The sequence below is a fragment of the Recurvomyces mirabilis genome (assembly GCF_035927965.1).
Source record: "Recurvomyces mirabilis strain CCFEE 5264 chromosome Unknown scaffold_26, whole genome shotgun sequence".
In the NCBI taxonomy this organism is placed as follows: Eukaryota; Fungi; Ascomycota; class Dothideomycetes; order Mycosphaerellales; family Teratosphaeriaceae; genus Recurvomyces; species Recurvomyces mirabilis.
In genome coordinates this window covers 1-19,032 of record NW_027041960.1, presented here as the reverse complement: position 1 = coordinate 19,032, position 19,032 = coordinate 1, and the positions used below count along the sequence as shown (strand labels likewise).

Genomic DNA, 19,032 nt, shown 5'->3' with positions numbered 1-19,032 from the left:
AGTATCTCCCCACAGTACCGAGTGCGTATATGCCTCAGAGCTACTCTTCCCTCGGTTGACCGGCATGCCGACGATCACCTCTGAAGGGAATTCTATCGTCTGGGTGCTCCTTTAACCACTTGTCACACATCTCGTGAACATCCGATGCAAGCTTTGACACTCTCTCGAACAGCCCTCTCATGGGAGCAAGAAGATCGGCCTCAGCAGGATGATCATCCAGAAAATCCAGCATGACGGACTCGTACTCCATGCGGAAAGATCGATCTTTGTAAAGCATGTCTAGGACATCTCTCCTGTGGAGCTCAGCTAGCTTGAGCGGCGAGGTCAGGGAGTCAAGATGGGCATGGAGCTCGAGGCCCTTCAAGGCAGCTGTCACTGCCCCTAACGCCGCTTCGTACCAGCGCTGATTCCAGATAACACCTTCCATATGAGCTTCTTGGGCGCGGGCCGAGCGTGCCCAGATCTCTCCTTGGAGCTCGATGCAGATGGCTTGGTCCAACTTGGCTTGTCGCAGGACCTCAGATTCGGCGATCTCAGCTTCTGCCCTCGCTACTGCTGCTGCTGCAAGGACGTCCGGGTCGATTACCAGTGGGTCCTCGGCGGCGTCGTGGTGAGCCCTCCTAGTGCCCGGTTGATTCCAGCGTGGGCGAAAACCTGCGCGCCAGTGGTCACTGTCGTGGTGGGCTCTCTTACCGCAGATGAAGCAGAAGTGCGTACGGCAGGTGCAGACCATGGCATTGCAGCCACTCTCCAGACCCCAGCGTTTGTTGCATTTGTCGTTTGGGCGCTCTTGATAATGTACTCCCTTAATCAGTGTTCGGTCGACGTCGGTCTCCTTCTTAAGATTCTCCGGGCGGCAGGGATGTTCGCCGGTTCGGAACTGTGGATAGGGCGAGACCACAGCGCATGCATACGATACCCTGGCAATGTTTGCATTTCTCCTGCGAGAATCCCGCTTTAGTGTCCGCAGCACCGATCAGCCGACCGCAGTCGCCCGCCGTGGTGCCTTCTCGACAAGCCTTATCGTACGCTATTTGGCCTACAGCTCGCCACGTCTCGTATCTGGAATCGAAGATTGTAAGGTGTCGGCAATAGACGCGCTCATTTTTGGGTAGCTTATGCAGCTCCACTCAAGCCTTCCATTGCTTTCTGAAGGCCTTAGTGAAACCGGAAAGCTGGTCTGGCGACAGCTCGGCAGCGGCCCAGGTCACTGGCCAGAGTGATTCATTATTGATTGCGGCATGGAACTTGGGCTTGATGGTCTCCAAATAGCACTCTTTGCATACGAAATCCCCATCCAACTCGACCCGTGTACTCCTGGCGGGCTTGTCGTCAGCACACACACCGCACTCGAACGCAATGTCCTTTCGGTAGTCTGTTTGGATGGAGGCCTTGGCTGGGTATGAGAACTGCTGTAGATGTTTGCAAGGTCACAGACTCGGCCGCCTGAGCGAGCCTTATTGATGATAGCATGGTGACTGGCTTTGTCCTTACCTCTTTGTATGATGCCGACGATGCAGATATTGTTGGACTTGCGCTCGTTAACATATCAAGGCCGGATGGAGAACAAAGACATGCCGTAGACCAGAAGCGGCAGACTGAGTAACAAGGCTATGAGTGCAATGATCCAGCCCGCATTCTTAACAGGATAGTCATGCTTACACTAGGAAATGCACCTCGGGTCCAGCGATCCGGCATCGGTTTTTAAAGTAGTCCATCAGGGCATGGTATGTAAGAATTTCTCACCCGTGTCATCTGGAAATGCTATCTCGTCTTGACGGTGGATGTAGGGAGCCCAATAGATCATACAGAAGACACTGGTCCTGGCATGGCTAGCCTATCGGTACTGTGCGTGCCGATATGCTGATGAAAAGTGCCTGCCATCGTTCCAGCCAGGTGTTCGTTGTTACCGGTTATGCAACGGATAGATCGTTGTTTGAACATCGTCATGGTCCGACCACCACACCGCAGAAGTAACAGGCGTTCAATGCTGTAAGCCAAGCACGGTCTTGGCGATGCATGCTATGCTTGGCGCAGTTGAAGCCATCGTCATGCAAAATCGCGAATGCGTTATGATACGAATCAGGCAGCTAGCATGTTCGGAGAAAGACCAAGTCTCTCAAGATCGATTTCCGGACGAATGGCTTGTGCTCAGCATTCGTTCTGTGAGCATCTTGCTAGACGTCGGATCCTGACTTCCGTCAATGTACTTTTCAACACCCATGCTCCCAGCACTTCTGCCTCCTCCCTGCAGCTCGCTTAGGCATGACGTCAAAGAGGCACAGTTGATAGATAAGTCGAATGTCTGGCCTCGCGGTCCCAAGATTCTCGCGTTCGTGAGGGCCGGGAATATCATTGCAATGAACAGTGCCACTCTTCCAGAAGGTGGCATCTCGTTCCTGACGAGTGTCCTACAGTCATATGGCCTGAAAGTAAGTCCTCGAATCCGATGCAAACACGACCAAGATAGTACTTTTGCTGCTTGCTAAGTCTTGAGCCAGGTGAGCAACATAGACCTCAGCCAATACGATCCTGACTGTCCGTTTCCGTACAACAACTTCTTGTACGATATCATCGTCGGACCACTGCATGCCACTGACGGTCTCTTAACCGAGAAGCCGCCTTCAATCCAGCAGCATGGTTGTAGTGCACTGCCTCCAAACATCAACCGCCGTATAGCCAATTCAGAAGCTCAAGGACTGAATCATCCTATCGTAGTTCAAAACGGTATCGCAGCTATGGCGCTCGCGCGACAAGCGCTAAATGATACAGCGTATCGGTCCATCGTCCCGGAGGTGTACGCCTGGTCTCCCGGCTCCGAGGGTCGGAATGCTCAACCAGGCTGGTCTTTGATGGATCATAAATCCGGCGTCCAAGTGGCCGAAACACCTGACGAGCTCTCTGCGCCGGAACGGGAGGGAGTGATACGGCAGATAGCGGAGGTCTTTGCCCTGATACAGGGATTTGAGGTGCCGTCGACGATTGCCGAAGTTGGCGGGCTGGGGTTCGATGACCAGGGAAATATCGTTTCTGGACCTATGGCTACGTGCGCTGCAGGACCTGCGCGGAATTGTGGTACATTAATTCTGGAGAGGATCCGTATGGCCATGGAGGAAGCAGAGACTCATTCTGCCATTCGAGGTTGGCCGGAGGTGGGCTTGGTAAGGATGTGCGGGTAGTTGCGCAAGAAGCTGCTATGAAGACCGCAGCGATCAGTCCCGAATCGGACCGGAAGACGTTGGTTCATTGTGACTTCAGTGAGTGCCATAACCTTGTCTTTGTGTACTCTCAAGGCTACGTTCGGCTGACTGATCCGGGACCAGATGCAACGAATATGCTGGTTGATCCAATATCCTGCGAATTGACAGCGCTGCTGGATTTTGACTTCGCATACATCGGAGGCCCCGCTAGACGATTTCGCGACCTCGTTCATGGAATTCGAGGGAAATCTTCCAGGACCGGCGGCGGCTTCGAAGGATAAGTCATCTGCTGTTCGATGGTCTGCTATTCTGAGTGCCAAGTGGAAGGATTTGCCGCTGGAGTCTAAGCCCAAGGTTGATGCGGTTGGTGATACCTCAGCGCTGCACAAGATGTTTCGACAAGCAGGCGTGGTTATACCACAGGATATTCGGGCCGCGGCTATAGTGTCCTCATTGCTAGGACTGCCTGAGATGATCATGCCGGCTTTGCTGTGCAACCCGGTTATGGCGGCTGGGAGGAAGGAAGAGCAGCGTTTGCGGGATCGGGAAGAAGCTGAAGGAGATCTGCGATCTGTTGTGGAAGAATTAAGGAAAGAGTTGTCGTTGTATGAACGGATGTCGAGTGATGCAAGCTCTGCATGATGTGAGTCCATGATGCTGGCAATAGATCGTTGCATAAGATCTCGTGGTCCCTTGAAGGCACGGAATCTATTGTCGTTCGTCAATATATGCTGTGGTGCAACTCCAGAGCGCCGCGCTCCAACAGCAGACTTCCTGCACTTCCCAAGAGAACACTAATTCATCAGCCCATCAATACCCAACCCGATATCCATACCCTTCAAGCTTCCGACAACTCGGCATCTCCATCCTACGCGCCCTCTCTAATTTCGTCTGATCGGTGAAGAAGAAACCTTGGGCTTCTTGTGCTAATCGTTGTCGTTGTGCTTGCTCCCATTCACACTCAGCTGAAAGCTGATTAACGTATTTGTTCTCTGCGACCTTGTCGAGATCTTTCCATTTCCGGGCTGTGAAGTCTGATACTTCTGAAGGATTTACCCAGTAAGGCACACTCAACCGATTCGAGGTATGTGAGAGGGTATGTGGTGGTACCGCGGCATCGAAACGCATACTTGGGCCCGAGGGTGTACTTCCGGAGAAGAGGCTTGATAGCAGTGGAATCAGGAAGAGCAGAATGATGGGCAATAATGATGTCAATGCCGAGCCAAGCGATTGCGGTTGAGCATTCTCATGATTATGCGGTCGTCGTCGCGGCTGGTTGCCACCAAACTGATGTATCCGGACGCCTGGCCCTCCTCCGCCGACGTTGAAAGCAAAGCCAGGGGCGCCGAACATACCACCACCGCCGCCGCCTACGAAAATCATAATTAGTATACCGATTCCACGCTGCTGTACTCGTGTGTCTTCTGAACTCACCAAACGGCCCTCCCCCACCAAACCCGCCTCCCATCCCACCACCAAAGAACTGCCTGAACAGTTCCTCCGGACTTATCTCCTCCTCGAACATCGGACCTCCTCTCCCTCCGCCACCAGCCCTTTGAGATGCGAACCCACTAAATGGACTGGCTCCGCTGGCCTGCCCACCTCCTCCGAATCTACTCTCCGGATCTCCCCCAAACCGATCGAACTTTGATTTCTTATCGCTATCGCTTAGCACCTGAAATGCTCTGCTCACCATCTTGAACGCCTCATCCGCACCCGTGTAACCATTCTTATCCGGATGTGTGAGTAATGACAATTTCCTGTATGCCTTCTTGATTTCGCTGTCGCTGCATTCTTTTCGGACGCTCTCAAGACCAAGGATATCGTAGTAGGCTGTTGGACCGCATTTCCTCACCCGAATCACCGCGGCTTTTTGGTCGGGAGTGAAGGCTCGGGCGCTGCTGCCGTCATTGTGGTCGCTTTTGCCGTTCGCTTTGGCGGACATGATGTGATTCTCAGGTGTTGATATGCGCTCGTGGCGCTGGTGGTAGGTGATGGGGTCAGGATGATTTGATCTGTCGAGTCGTGTATTTAGAGTTGTGTCAAGTATTACACTGTATCGTTTGGTGGATGTCCTGAGGCGAGGCTCGAGTACGTGTTGCGGTCGCAGGGTGTCCCGGATAGAGGCAGAAGATGACAGCTTGCATGGGAATAATGCAGAATAATAGTCCTTCGATGTCCAGTAGTTGCCAGATCGCACTCACCTCAATTGGGAAGTTCTGAATAGACCCTGCGATCCAAACTCCCGACCCTCCGAGCGTGATCGATCGTCATGGTTCGCGTGGACGTCGCGTGACTTTTGCGTTGGATTGCACTTACCTACAGTACATCTCTGCCCTTACCAGACACACCCTAAGCAGATCCGAAAAAGGCAGGAGCATGGCACCATAGCACTGGATAAGTGAAGCTCAACACCCACTACTACCCTCTCATTCTCGTCCTCGTCGTCACCACCATCACGATCACGACCACGATCCTACCGCGGAAATGCCAATGCCATCCAAAGACATCGGCGCTGCTGCCGAGAAAGCAGAGCAAGGTGTCATGCAATATGCTTATGCTTATGGGCGTGAGTCGTGGACCATATTCCGGCATACACACTACATAATAAGACGTCCACTGACAGGACGACAGTGAATCCCGTCCCTCCAGCCCTAACAGCATGTCTCATCGCGGCCCAACACATGCGACCTTTCCAGACCCTACCAGTACTCTTTGCTCCTGTCCTCCTCTTCAGCTCATATCTCAACGTCAACGGCTACAAAAAGGATGCGGCGGGTGTCACTTCAGCGTGGTCGGCGGCCTATATGCTGCTGGCGATGAGGAGACGACAGCAGTTCTCAAGCAGATTTGGCGCACGAGGGCTGACCAGAGGGGCTACGTTGGCACTTTGTGGAGTGAATGTCGTCAGTGGCGGGTTAGCCTATGCTTTTAGTAAGAGGGAGGAGGCGTGAGTAGCTGGAGATGAATCGATCATAATACCATTCCTTATGCTTCTAATTGACGGAGGCTTCAGAAAAACCTCCAAGCCTAACCTAAGCGATGCAGTCCCGAAGTAAAGACACCTGCAGAATCCACTGCACGATCCACGATCCACATGCGAGAGAGTCGTGGAAGGGAATTAAATGCCATCTTACGCTCCTTCAGAAGGCGATTACAAGACCTTGACAACTCTTCCACCTGCTATCAATCCATTGAGCCCGCCGAGAATCGCGGATGGACCTTCATCTCAATCGTTAGTGCCGCTGTGGCCGTCGCCTAGACAACCTTGAAGGTCTGCAAGCGCTTCTCCAAATGACCTTGGTTCATCAAATGCTGTATATATTGTCCCTTTCATGCGGTCAGTCACATGGCGAGAAGCGCTCTCCACGATCCGTTACTGCTCATCCACTTACCTCCGTCACGCCAAATAGATACGCTGTACCAACAAAAGTCCAAACTGATTGTTTTACTCGCAAGATGGCAAGTGCGCGACTTCCAAGTAGTATGCACACCTTGTCGCCCCCCCGCATGGTCAACGGACCCAGGCCAAGAATACCGTCGATAGTTGTGAAGAGGCTTCGGTTACGGCTGTACCGGCATGCGGCGTCGACCACGTCGCTCACATCGGCGTGCAGTGGGAAAGACGGGTCAGAGGAAGCACCATTATATTGGTGGAGAGCGGCTGAGATGTCGGACACGAACTTGATGTTACTGTCAAGTGCCGCCCCTCCTGAATCGCGACCCATCATGATGCAACTCGCAAACGTACTTTCGACATCGTCTCGTCGCCTTGATGTCATGTGAGAGAGGGTTGCCCGCAAAAGTGACAACAAGGTCGTAGCTTCTGGAAAAAAACGTCCATCGTCGTGGCGCCAGTTTGTGGAAGTGATCCAGTTGCTTCTTACCTAGGATCACTTCTTGCACGACCCATAAACGCTGGAACCAGCGAATCGAGAATGATTGCCGTACGGCGTGCCAATCACAAGCAGGCAAACCTTGCCCTGATCGTAGACTTGTGTATCCCACTTCGGACTTCCTGAACAGATGGCTGTCGAGCTCGACAAGATCAGCTGTTGCTTGTCTACAATGCCGCTTGATCTGCTGCACGGCCTCAATTGCTCGAGTCGCCACTTTGTTCTCGTCCTCACCGAGCCAGACAAGAACCTGCGTCGCCCGGCTGTAGATCTCACGCATTAGAGACACTTGCTCGCCACGCTCGATCGTATCTTGCTGGTTGATGCTAATAGCATCAATCCAGATACGCACTTCTGAGCAGGCGCCGCTGGTAGCTTCTGGATTGAAGAGGCTAGGGTTTGAAAAGAGATGCTGTAGGACGCTACGAACAGCGTTGAGCGCACTTGCTGGAGCAAAAGCACGATGGCCGCCAAGGCTAAAGGTTTCGGGGGTACGGTGAACACCCCAAGTATACGAGATTGCAGAGAAGGATGGCGTAGAAGCATTGCTCAAAGCAATCACCTGTGTCGAGCATTGTAGGACTTCGGGTAAGTCGTTCGGTCGATAATCGAAGCATAGCACTCGGGTCTCCTTGCGTGAATTCACAAGCGCTTCATATTGATATTGGTCTTCCAGAAGGGCCATTCCAGGACCTGGTGGACACTCTCCCATATCAAAATTGAAGAATGGATCTGCTAACCCAACGAGCAAGTTTTGGCATTACTCTGCCGATGACGAACCTTCTAGCTGATCATGTGCTTGGAGACTAGAGACATGCCCAAGTGATATCACCCATCTTCTGCCTTTCGCATCGAGCCCAGAGATCGACGGGCGCAGTGAGCCTCCTGTATAGAGGCATAAGAACGGATGAGAAACAGAACGATGGTCGATTTGCAAGGTGGAGATACTGTAGTGCTTCGGAGCGGATCAACGTCAAGACCGGGTCAACGAAAGCAAGCATTACTACTACTACAGATATATTGAACCAGCGCCATCTTTCATTTCGCTACACGCTGCTCACAACCACTGCTTGTTCCCGAGATGACTCACAAACGCACCACCGTACGTGTCCACGGTAGCAGCTCCAATGACCTTCAAACACATCTGCACTGACTGCTCAGGCGTAATTGGGCCCTTGAAATCCGGCGCGTATTCCTGGAACATGGAGCCCATTGCCTGACCTCCAGCGATCTCCTGTTCAGTCGGCTGCTTACTTTCGCTCGTGTCAACAAGCCCCGGACTGAGCGCCATGAAGAGGAGGCCTTCGGATTGGCCAAGGGTAGCATTGTATTTGGCTACGAGGGCGTTGGTGGCGGCCTTGGAGATACTGTAGGGAGCGGCGATGGGGATGCTGAAGCGGTTCACAAAGTCTAGATCCGCCATCCCGGTCGAAATGGTAACGACTTTCTTTTCGTGTCCTGCGCGGAGGAGTGGTAGAAAGGTATTGACGGTGTTCGCAACACCTACGACATTCGCGCGGAAAGAGGACATGAGGTCTTCTTCCAGCGTGGCAGGCTCGTCGTCGACCAATGTGATGAAGGCGCTGCGATCGCTGACCAGTGCGGCATTATTGATGAGTACATCTAGGGAGCCTTTGGTGATGGTCTTGACTTGTTCGAAGGCAGCGGTAAGAGCTTTTTGATCTGTAATGTCGGCCTGAACGATGACGACGTTGGTGATACCGTCTCTGGCTAAGCGAGCCTGAGTGGAGTCCTTGTTACGTGCCATGCCGATGACCGTATTGTCTGGAATAGCGGCAAGTTGGCGAGCGAACTCATAGCCGAGACCACGAGAGGCGCCTGTGATGAGGTATGAAGGCATACTGTTGTTGTTCTCAGGATGGATTGATCGAGACCAAGGTTGCGCGATCGCTGTGCGAGTGTGAGTAGATGAGACCCAAAGAGGTACAGGTCGCTGAGGCTATATATCAAGGCTGATGGTATCTCTCCATTCCATCGCATTCTGGAGAACAGCAGATACGTTGGTCATGATCGAGGCTGACAAAGCCCACATAGCTTACCAGAGCATGAAGCCGCTTTTGACTTTGCGACTGCTTAGGCCACCGCCAACGCGTATGAGCTCATGAATGCAGTGTGGAAGAAGTTCTTGACCATGCCTTTGGATATCGAAGGGCGGAATCGAAGGCGCTCCCGGCCCGTTCGATAGAACTAATGCTCCGAGACAACTTTAGCCGGCTCGATTCTTAATCAGGAGGAGTGGTTCCGGTTCTCTGTCATCGCCTCAGCTTTACGCTTTCTCGTCGCCATTATTCACGACTTGATCACATCATCACAAATTACTACCATTCCTCTTCTTCTCTTGACGCCACGCCCTAGACCTACGATGTGGAGCCCAATTTAGTCGCTTAGATGATCGGCGTGACTGGCCAGCCTCGCTGTCGCACCATCAAACTCTCAAAAGCCATCTTGGCGCGGCTTCACGAAGTCTCCACTTCGAACGAGGTGTTCAACACCAACCTGCCCGGACTCTTTATACAGCTGCACAGTATCAGCCTATCAACATGCTCGTGCTGCCGCGACTCTTAGGAGACTTGCGCTACTTGAATCCTTCTGCTACGCCGCAGCGCTTGATCGTAGAATAATGTCATTGCGATGACCTCGGAGGCTTCGAGATGTTGAGGGCAGGGCTGAAAGGTATGCTGGAGGAACGTGTATCTTTCATGCTCCTCGAGCGATTTTCGTTGGACATTTCTTCGTTTCTTCTATGCAATCCGTATGGTTGCACATCCTTTGGACGCTTTGCAGTGTCGTTTCCTTCGCACCTTTGTCGCTGGCAACCTCCAGTGTTGGACTTCCAAATGCGCCGGGCAATGAAACGTATCATCTGCCGCCATTGACCGCGACGAGCACTTTCATTCCTTTTGGCTGCTGTCTGCTATTGCTGGGTCAATGCGCACTTCGAAAGCGCTGTTCATCGCCTTCAATATTACTTATGGCCTCTTTGCAAGCGCTTATGTCTCCTTATCCCCTACTAGCCTAGTCGAGCTTTTTGGCGTGCAGCACTTTGCTTCCGTCAACGGCTTTCTGTATATGGTGCGAGGAGCTTCGGCATTCGCGGGCACACCTTCTGCGGGCGCTTTGGTGCGGACTGCAGGCCGGAGTGCTTCTTGCCAATGGCTTACGAGCGTATGGCAATGCTTGTTGGTGTTCTACTTGTCGCTGCAACACTGGCAGCTGGGTGGGTGCGCGTTGAAGCTTCCATTAGAGAACCAGGGAAGCGTAGATGGAAGCTATAAAGGTGTCAAACGGGGGATTTAAGTGTTTGTACGAGTGTGATTTGTGCGGCGCTGATTAGAGATATCTCTGAAGCTTTCAATGCCAGTATTTGAAGCTGCACTTCTGATTTTACACCCGAGATACTAATCTCTTGTAGGCCGCTTTAGGATTGTAGAATGCTAGCTTATTTCCTCGAAGCCTACTTGGCTGTCCCATGTGAACTGAGACCAGCCTTAGCTAGCGAGGATCATGACTATAAGTCAATAGACAGAGTCCGAATCTGCCTACCGACCTAATCCCGCTGACCTAGTAGTGATGCTCGGCAAAGCTGATCGTCTTGCTTCCCCAATCGAACACACTCACGACGCTCTGCTGGAAAACATCTCCAAGGACGAAAGGAAATGGTGCCTGACCACCAAGCACCGCGATCCAGCAGTAATCGAGACCGGTCGTCGCATTCACATATCCACCGTCGAGGTGATTTAGGGATGATCGCCTTTCGGTTGCGCTTGATGGTTGCGCCGATATTCTTTTTCTTGATTGCGTTGATCGTCTGTCTCCTCGCGTCCTAAGTCACCTTCCCTCGCCTCCGTCTTCATCCAGTCCCCTTCGCACAGAAGTGAGCATAGGTTCTAATGCTACCAACATCATGCTCAACCGAAATGAAATATCAGACTACCTACTCTGAAGATACTGATCAAATGCTCGACCCTCCGTTGTGGTCGTCCTGAACGGTGGTGCGTATGAAAATATCAATCCGAGACCCAAGAAGATGGACAGCGCGACTGCAAGACGGCGAAAGTTCCGGTCAAACTTCTGGGTTCTTGCATCGCGATATGGGCGCGATGGATCATGAAGTCTGAATGCTGACGTCGAGAAACCACGTTTGAGAATAGTGGCGAGAGGCATCAAGGCTGCGCGCACAAATGCTGTGTCTCTAAAGGTATTTGCTGAGCTTCTGTTCACGTAGACTACAGTAATATACAAACTGAAGTCAAAAGAGTTAGGGAAGCAGGATGATGGAAAGCAAGAACAGGTAGCTATTGAGCCTCGAGCCTTCTCGGTTGGAGCTTGACCATCTCGTGGGCGGCCCTAATCGGAGCTGACATCTGCTCGAGCTTCTAGCGCTTCCGATAGCCCCGCGACCTCTTTTCCCCTCTTTTCAATCAAAGTGCTCGATGTGTGTACTTATTTGGATCGACAAGGCGCTTGCCACCCTAGTAGAATGCGAGCGAGACCAGTCTTTGAAGCAACCACCTCTCCTTTCTTCATTTGCAAACTCACCTGCTATGAATGCAAGACGTCTTGTCCCGCGATCAGGCGCATCGCATCACGATACTGTTCCGCACCATTAAGGCAAGAAGACTGCTCGTCGGGTTCGACACGTTTGCTCGAACGCAAAAGACGAGTCTACCGCTGGATTAGTCTCTGGACAGCGTGATACGCAATCCACCCACATATGTTGCATCTGTTCTATACATTGATAGTAAGCGTGACCTAAGACGAGTGGTGAGGCGATTGACGGATACTCGGTCGCAACCCAGCTGCGAGCTCGATCGTTAGCGCTCCATGCGCAGTCCATGAATTACTTCTACACACTGACCTCGATTCCAGCTTGCTGAGCTTACGCTTTGACTATTTGAGCAGCAGAGTATCTTAGACCAAAGGTTGCACGTGGATTTGTTGAGATCGAGGTCCTTCTCTGGACACTCCGTTACTGAGGTCACCGAATCAAACCAGAGGGGAGTACTTAGACTCAACATATCCCAGTCAATCAGCGTGAGCGTAACGATAACTGGGAACTATACTTGGGGCAGTGATGGCTGGCTAGTTTCAAAGATGGACATATCTTCGTAATAGAGATCTTCGTCGTTACTTTTGCGAGTCTATTCCCGTTTGGTTGTGTATGCCACACCTCGCACGGTTACTACCGTCTGATCCTCTGTGGTCGACTGACAACATTCCAGTTCAGCTAGGATTCGAAAGTCCATGGGCATCCGTCCGCCTCGACTAGGAGTAGCCCATCTCACAGCTTGCTGTTCTTCAGGCGCAGGTACATGTTTCGCAAGCTGCTTATAAGGGAATATATAGCGCTTATACGCTACTTACTTCGATTTGTTGTAGTCTGCTTAAGCCTATATCGTCCACTTCGCTCGGAACACACCTTGCTACCTATTCGCACCGGTTACCGTTCCGCTGCGACTTACAGGTCTAGGCTACCGCTACGCTCCCTCTGCTTCTCCTGTACATCTTTCACGCCTGACTCCGGGCTTGAGATGCTGGCTTGTCTGGCAGCGTGCACTAGACCAGGGTTCTGTTCTTTTAACAGCGCAAAATTTTCCTCAGCATCCCAGTTCCAGATACTATCCGCAGCGAAGACAAGATTCATCTCCTCCAAAGTACGTTGATTGGTTTCGGGATACAGTGCCCAGACGACCAGGATCGAAAGAACGTTGACGCCTCCAAAGATATACAGTGTCTTCTCATGAAGTTGCGCGAAGATGGTAGGAAGGAGGAGAACCTAATGCACAGTCAGCGTTCGTCGCAGTAGCGACACATATCTTGACCCGATCATGACTTACACACCAACCATTTCCGATGGACCACCCTACAACGCCCCATGCATTGCCTCTGGCACGGATCTGGAGAGGAAAAATCTGGTGACGTCAGTGTTTGTCACCATTCCAATGCTCTATTCATATCGTACCTCTGCAGGATAAAGCCAAGGAACTGTAAGCCACGTTGCTCCGAAGATGGCAGTGTAGAGATATACGAAGAAGACTGCAGCTCCTCCGACATGGGCTTTGTATGAGCCACTTGCATGTTGAGTGGCGTATGCTAAACCGCCAGCGCAGAAGCAACAAATGCCCTGCCCTATTGCACCCCAGTAAAGCGTTACTCGTCTACCGAAACGATCAATGGTAAAGACGCAGATCAGCGTTGCCAGCTTTGCATAGTCAGCTTCTTTTGCTGAAGATTGATGGCAACAGCACTCACCATGTAAGTTATGTCATTCAGTCCACTGACCCACTGGCGGTCAGCAGGCGCTATACCAGCAATGGTGAAGATCTCAGGTCCATAGATCGTGATGCCGGCAATACCGATCCACTCCTGTAGGATCTGCAGCCAGATGACGAGCTGGACCCGACGAGCGGTGTGCAACTTGCCCTGCCCTATACCGAAGAACATCATCCAGTAGCTTGTCTGCTTCGAGTTCTCACGTTCCAATTTCACGATGTTCTGGATGTCGGCGAACTCGGCTTCTGCGATACCATCCTTCTCGCCCCGCAGACGACCTAGGATGAACCGAGCTTCTTCCTCACGACCGACTTTGACCAGCCATCGCGGTGATTCTGGCATGAACCAGATGATGAGGAGCAAGCCTGCATTAGTGTCAGCAGATAATCCCGCAGAGAAGCTGTCGGCCATCACAGACCGATGAGAGGCACGATCTGGAATGCAACCGGGAACCTGGATTGTGTCAGCATACCTATTACCAGCGCCGAAAGTTGTGGCTTACCTCCAAATGAAGCTCGATGTCCCGTCACCATAGAAGGAAGTCCCGCTATCGAAGTTAGAATAGCCGAAACCATTTACCAGGTTGGGATTGCTTACTACTCAAGCCAGTACGCGACCACGACGCCAAAGATGTTGAGTGTAAACTCGATTGATACTGCGAGAATCTGCATTAGAGATGGTTCAGATAAGCTGGGACATGAACGCACCGAAAGCTCCCCTCGAAGTATGGGAGGCAGTCTCTGTGGCCCAGACCGGAGTTATCGCATTCAGTATGCCAGTGCCGACACCATTGAAGACTCGAGCTGGACCTCGTCAGCTCTGTTACGAGAACCTGGAGGCGACATACCACAGAACATCCAGCTGGCGTTTTGCGAAGAGCATTGCAGGCAGGCGCCGATGATGGCCCAGAGTGCGGCGAAACCGATGGTGCCGATCCTGCCAAAGCGGTCCCCAAGCCAGCCTCCCCACAGCGCGCCCACCAAAGTGCCAGGAAGGTAATACACTGCGACCTGTGGTGGTGATCAGCACACAACTTTGCAGACTCGAGAGCAGTGCACCTACGATACCTCCCTGCAAAAGAGGCTTGGTGACTTGTACAAGCTGCGAAGCCTCGTCGTAATGTCCGAAGCCCATGAGACCGGCATAATTGCGGTTACTGTTGACGCCAGCCATGACACCTGGATGATCGTTCAGTCTTGAAATGCTAGAGATTTATCATTGAGCCCACCTTGATCATAGCCTGTGGACGTTCCGCCCTGTCAGTCTTGCTTGACAAACTGCAATTGCTCATCACTACTGCTCATCACTACTGACCAAAGAAGAAGATAGAAAGACCGGCGACGAGATTAACGGCGATGAGTAGCGACCGGCCTTCAAATCTGTGAGCAATGCCGTGTTTGGCGAAGTACTTGGGTACTTGTAGTTGCATTTTGTCACGACAGCAACAGATTGATAGTGAAGAGAGGTGTTAGGTTGTTGCTCAAGAGCCGTGGGTCTCATATATACGGTGAATTGCCTGCGATCCTTGATCGGGATATGGTAGCCGTGGCAGGGTACTCGGGGACTTCGACGAGACTCCCCGAGTAAGTGACAAGCACAATTGGTGCATGTATATCTGGGGCCACACATGAAATCTGGGGCCCCACTCCAGAGCGACCGCAGCATTGATGAGATCACGGCTTTGGACGGCAAGTCGCGGGTCAGGCTGAGCCCAACTGACTGGGATCGACGTTTCCATTGTCAGTCCTGGCCTGTGGCGTTGTATCGAGTCACACAAGCACCATTGTATTGGTTTGACCTGTTCGCGACCCCGCATTTTCGACCAAATATCTTACCGAGTTCCCCGAGTACAACCGCGATTAGCTTGCAACTCCTTGCCAATCTGTTGGAGGTACGACATGTCTCGAAAGAAGGGCAACGATCACGACGATATAGTCGCTGACAGTCTTGCATCAGCCCAGTACTCGCCAGACGCTGATCGGCCTCTCAAACGAGCGAGATCGAGTCAGACCTCAGATGAAAGTTCACCTGCTCTTCGACGCAAGAACGCTTGTCAACCATGCCGTCTACGCAAGATAAGGTGCGATGGTGCACGCCCTACTTGCGGCCTTTGTGCCACGACCAAAGTCGCTTGTGATTACCTTGATCGTCCATCCCCAAAGCATAAGTAAGTGCTTCACCTTTTACAGTTTTCAATTCACATATACCATACTGACTCTGCATCTGCGTAGTCTAGACTCAGCCACGAGCTTGCTGTGTGCCAGACTTGTACAGCTCCAGGAGAGTGTCGATAAGCTTGGGAATGCTGCCGCAGACCACAATCGGAACATATCATGTGGTGGTCCTCGTTCAAGATCATGCCACGAGACAACGTGTGATTGTTTGCCAACCATCAACATGAATGGCCAAGTCGAGGGCGATAGACCAGCGGCGGACTTTTACCTCATCCCACCGCACCGGGCCACAGCAGACACAGTCTTGACCTGGCCAGTATTCGCAGATGCATACAGCCAATCGACACTCGTTGGAGCTCACTTCGTGCGCACAGAGCCCGATAATTCGGAATGGGACCCACACACAGACGAGGTTTTTGAAGTGACTGGATGGTTACGTCAGGTTAATGAAGAACGTCTATCTGCATTAGTCGAGCGGTTTCTACAGAACGTGCATACTAAGAATCCGGTGCTGGACGTCGAGCTCCTTCTCCGGGACGCGAATCGAGTGGCTAGCTACGGCCTTGACTGGCGTCCGGCGTCATGTCTGGTTCTCCTAGCAGCCGCTTTGGGAGTTATTTCCAAGCCTTTTAATCCAAACACCACAAACGAGGATGAGGACTCTACTGACGTCAATCGGCTGCGAGAAGCAGAGACGTACTTCGTCCTGGCTTGCCGCAGACTTGGTGGACTGAAGCATTCTATACAGTGTGCCCAATGCTTTTTCTTCGCTGGAGGTATGTGACTCTGTTTCCTCGATACGCCAAGATCCCGCTAATGGTTGTCAGTCTTCATGATGTACACACTTCGTCCTCTCCTAGCGTGGCAGTACTTTATCCAGGCCTCGAACACCTTCCGACTCTACATGAAGACCAAGTACAGCCTCAGCTTTGCCGGCGCACAGCCAAGTATTGAGCAGATCGCGAGACAGAGCAAATGTGTTAGACGGCAGGAGGAGGCCATGTACTGGTCTTGCTTCAAAAGTGAGAGTGAATTTCGTGTCGAACTTCCGTTGCCGCAGTCCGAGCTCGCCTACGATCATCACCTGCAAATGTTCCCGACGCCACCTTCTCCAGCTGCTGGTCACAATGCCAGGGATAAGATTGATATCGGAGAAGTGAGTAGTGGTGGTGTGAGCGACGTGCCTTCCACAGATAACAGCCACGACTCAGTCTGTTCTGTGGCATTGAGCCGACTGTACACTGAGGAAGAAAGCTGGTACTACTACCTCACAGAAATAGCACTCCGACGCATCGGAAACCGCATTATCAACAGCTTCTTCCACTGTGAGCCACGTAAATGGCTGAACATACAGCATTATCTCGGTCTTGCTCGGGAATACGACACACAACTGGCTGCGTGGTCCGCTCATCTGCCCGAAGCTATGAAACATTGGGAGACGGCTTCTGCAATCAGACAACCAGACTCATTATCCGCCCAGGGCAAGGGCAACGCAGTCTCTCAAGAGCTGGGGTGGGCGCTAGCCAACAGGCTGCTCGAGGCTAGGAGCTGGCTCTATCAGCCTTTCCTGTACTGGCTCGTCCATAGTCCTCTGGTCCCCAGAAACTCTAAAACCATGCATCGTCCGACTTGTCAGAGATTCGTCTCTGATCTGACGAACAGCATGACTGCTGAAGACGCCATGGCGCTCTATCAGTTCATCATCTCGGGTATTGAGTGCAGCTACCAGATACTTGAGACTCGATCCCTTCGACATCGCCATCATGGTCTGTGGTACGATCTCCGAAGCAGCATGTGCGTCAGTTTAGTGCTTATGGCGATTGTCAAGAGTGGCCATACGTCATGGCTGCCTGATGGTGGGCAAAAGCTCTGGCAGGCGCAGAACCTTGATCGAGTGCGAGGGTCTCCATATCTCCAGGGTGATGGTTCAAGAGGCAGGCTAGGGCGTGTGATGGCAGAGTATGGTTACTGGGCGAAGGAGTGCCCGAGCTTGGAAAGGCAAATTACCGTACTGAAAGAGGTTATAGACACTTCGATAGCAGCCGCGCAAAACCTCGAGTCCTAGCGATCGTGTGTGCTTGCGCAAAGGAAGAGTCAAACGCATGAATTGGACCGCTGTCGGCACACAAGTGATCACTTATCAATTGCTGCTTGTCGTCGACATATGTACATGGCCTTATAAAGATGTCTGTTTTGCCCACCACAATCGTTTGAGCATTTCTTCCCCGATGTGGGGCCGGATGAGGTCGTAAGGCTATGCCGACTTTCGATCCGTGTTCGTAATATTTCCTAACTTATTTGGACGGATACTATTCTAAGGATCTATTACCCTTAGAAGACCTCCTTAGGATCGTATTAAACTACGGCATCTTTCGTAGCGACGTCGATCTAAACGAAAGCCTCTTTAGTCGAGGTCTTAACTCTCTTAGTATACTTAGCTTTCTCTATACTATCTAGCTACTTAATATAAAGTATAATCTTACTAAAGAGATTACTACAAAGGACGTATACTAAGTAAAGTAGTTATATAGTCTTATAGAGATATTATCGGTATATAGGTTAGCTCTAGTAGAGGAGAAGTAGAAGGAGAGTAGATATATAGATATAACCTACCTACTAAATATTTAATATATATAGCTATTTATAGACTTATACTTTACTAATCTACTTACTAGTAGTTAGTATATATAGAAATAATTCTTACTAACCTAACTAATATAAGGCCTAGGAGGTAACTAAATATTAGTAGGATCCTCCCTAAATCTAGTAAGGCGCAAAGCTATATAGTCTAGATTTTAGTAGGATCCTATTTAGTAGGATCCGTACTTCTAGAACTACCTATAGGCGCAATTCTATACGCTAAAATAGGATATATCTTACTTATAGGCTCCTCTATTAGGTTAGGGCCCTAGCAAAGTTTAGGTTCGGTTTAGGTTAGGGTTTAATATTTAGGGAACCGTTTTAGAATTTAGGGCCCTAAGTATTTAAACCGAATATAATTTAGGGCCCTAAATCGGATTTAGGTTATTAAGTTAGTATATAAGAGAGAGAAGTACGCGAGGGTATATTATAGCGGTATAGTACTATATATATATAGATATAATATATAGTAGATATTTAAATATATAAAATCGATTTTAGATAGTAAGGTAGTTTAGTATAGAGGCCGTTAACTATTCGTAGGGCGCGGACTATATACCGACTATTAAGACCCTCGCGGGGGACTAGTAGCACGTAACTACCGGAACGCTTATAGCGGGCGCTCCCGTAAGCGTATACTTATAAGGTGCGATCTAGACGCTCTACGCAAAGGGTCGCACCGGGCGCGCGAGGCGCGACCTAGTAGATATATATAAGTACAGAGGTGTTAGTAGTTAGGAGCTTCGTACTTAACCTTAAGTATAGGAGTTAGCGATAGGTTTTACCTACTACTAATTAGTTACGCTTCTGTCTACGTATTAACCGTCT

General features: G+C 51.1%; 8 protein-coding genes across 8 annotated transcripts; 3 read left to right on the top strand and 5 right to left on the bottom strand.

The window, feature by feature from the left end:
• Nucleotides 1-40: 40 nt before the first annotated feature.
• On the bottom strand, nucleotides 41-733 carry LTS14_008498 (uncharacterized protein; the record flags this gene model as incomplete). Its single annotated transcript, XM_064841186.1, has 1 exon — nucleotides 41-733. The coding sequence occupies one exon, from the start codon at nucleotides 731-733 to the stop codon at nucleotides 41-43; it is 693 nt and encodes a 230-aa protein (XP_064691050.1).
• Nucleotides 734-2,222: 1,489 nt separating this feature from the next.
• Nucleotides 2,223-3,842, top strand: LTS14_008497 (uncharacterized protein; the record flags this gene model as incomplete). The annotated part of the gene is made up of 3 exons (XM_064841185.1): nucleotides 2,223-2,432; nucleotides 2,502-3,161; nucleotides 3,369-3,842. 3 exons carry the CDS (start codon nucleotides 2,223-2,225, stop codon nucleotides 3,840-3,842), a joined length of 1,344 nt encoding a protein of 447 aa, XP_064691049.1.
• A 168-nt stretch (nucleotides 3,843-4,010) lies between these two features.
• Nucleotides 4,011-5,145, bottom strand: HLJ1 (Chaperone protein dnaJ; the record flags this gene model as incomplete). The annotated part of the gene is made up of 2 exons (XM_064841184.1): nucleotides 4,011-4,570; nucleotides 4,635-5,145. 2 exons carry the CDS (start codon nucleotides 5,143-5,145, stop codon nucleotides 4,011-4,013), a joined length of 1,071 nt encoding a protein of 356 aa, XP_064691048.1.
• A 542-nt stretch (nucleotides 5,146-5,687) lies between these two features.
• Nucleotides 5,688-6,154, top strand: LTS14_008495 (uncharacterized protein; the record flags this gene model as incomplete). Its single annotated transcript, XM_064841183.1, has 2 exons — nucleotides 5,688-5,769; nucleotides 5,835-6,154. The coding sequence occupies 2 exons, from the start codon at nucleotides 5,688-5,690 to the stop codon at nucleotides 6,152-6,154; spliced, it is 402 nt and encodes a 133-aa protein (XP_064691047.1).
• A 304-nt stretch (nucleotides 6,155-6,458) lies between these two features.
• On the bottom strand, nucleotides 6,459-7,781 carry LTS14_008494 (uncharacterized protein; the record flags this gene model as incomplete). The annotated part of the gene is made up of 3 exons (XM_064841182.1): nucleotides 6,459-6,530; nucleotides 6,596-7,026; nucleotides 7,088-7,781. The coding sequence occupies 3 exons, from the start codon at nucleotides 7,779-7,781 to the stop codon at nucleotides 6,459-6,461; spliced, it is 1,197 nt and encodes a 398-aa protein (XP_064691046.1).
• A 353-nt stretch (nucleotides 7,782-8,134) lies between these two features.
• On the bottom strand, nucleotides 8,135-8,957 carry LTS14_008493 (uncharacterized protein; the record flags this gene model as incomplete). The annotated part of the gene is made up of 2 exons (XM_064841181.1): nucleotides 8,135-8,149; nucleotides 8,187-8,957. 2 exons carry the CDS (start codon nucleotides 8,955-8,957, stop codon nucleotides 8,135-8,137), a joined length of 786 nt encoding a protein of 261 aa, XP_064691045.1.
• A 3,618-nt stretch (nucleotides 8,958-12,575) lies between these two features.
• On the bottom strand, nucleotides 12,576-14,563 carry LTS14_008492 (uncharacterized protein; the record flags this gene model as incomplete). The annotated part of the gene is made up of 10 exons (XM_064841180.1): nucleotides 12,576-12,893; nucleotides 12,955-13,029; nucleotides 13,080-13,319; nucleotides 13,370-13,755; nucleotides 13,809-13,843; nucleotides 13,893-13,937; nucleotides 13,988-14,045; nucleotides 14,098-14,193; nucleotides 14,238-14,400; nucleotides 14,453-14,563. 10 exons carry the CDS (start codon nucleotides 14,561-14,563, stop codon nucleotides 12,576-12,578), a joined length of 1,527 nt encoding a protein of 508 aa, XP_064691044.1.
• A 1,224-nt stretch (nucleotides 14,564-15,787) lies between these two features.
• LTS14_008491 (uncharacterized protein) lies at nucleotides 15,788-17,629 on the top strand (the record flags this gene model as incomplete). The annotated part of the gene is made up of 2 exons (XM_064841179.1): nucleotides 15,788-16,340; nucleotides 16,392-17,629. 2 exons carry the CDS (start codon nucleotides 15,788-15,790, stop codon nucleotides 17,627-17,629), a joined length of 1,791 nt encoding a protein of 596 aa, XP_064691043.1.
• Between the last annotated feature and the right edge of the window lie 1,403 nt (nucleotides 17,630-19,032).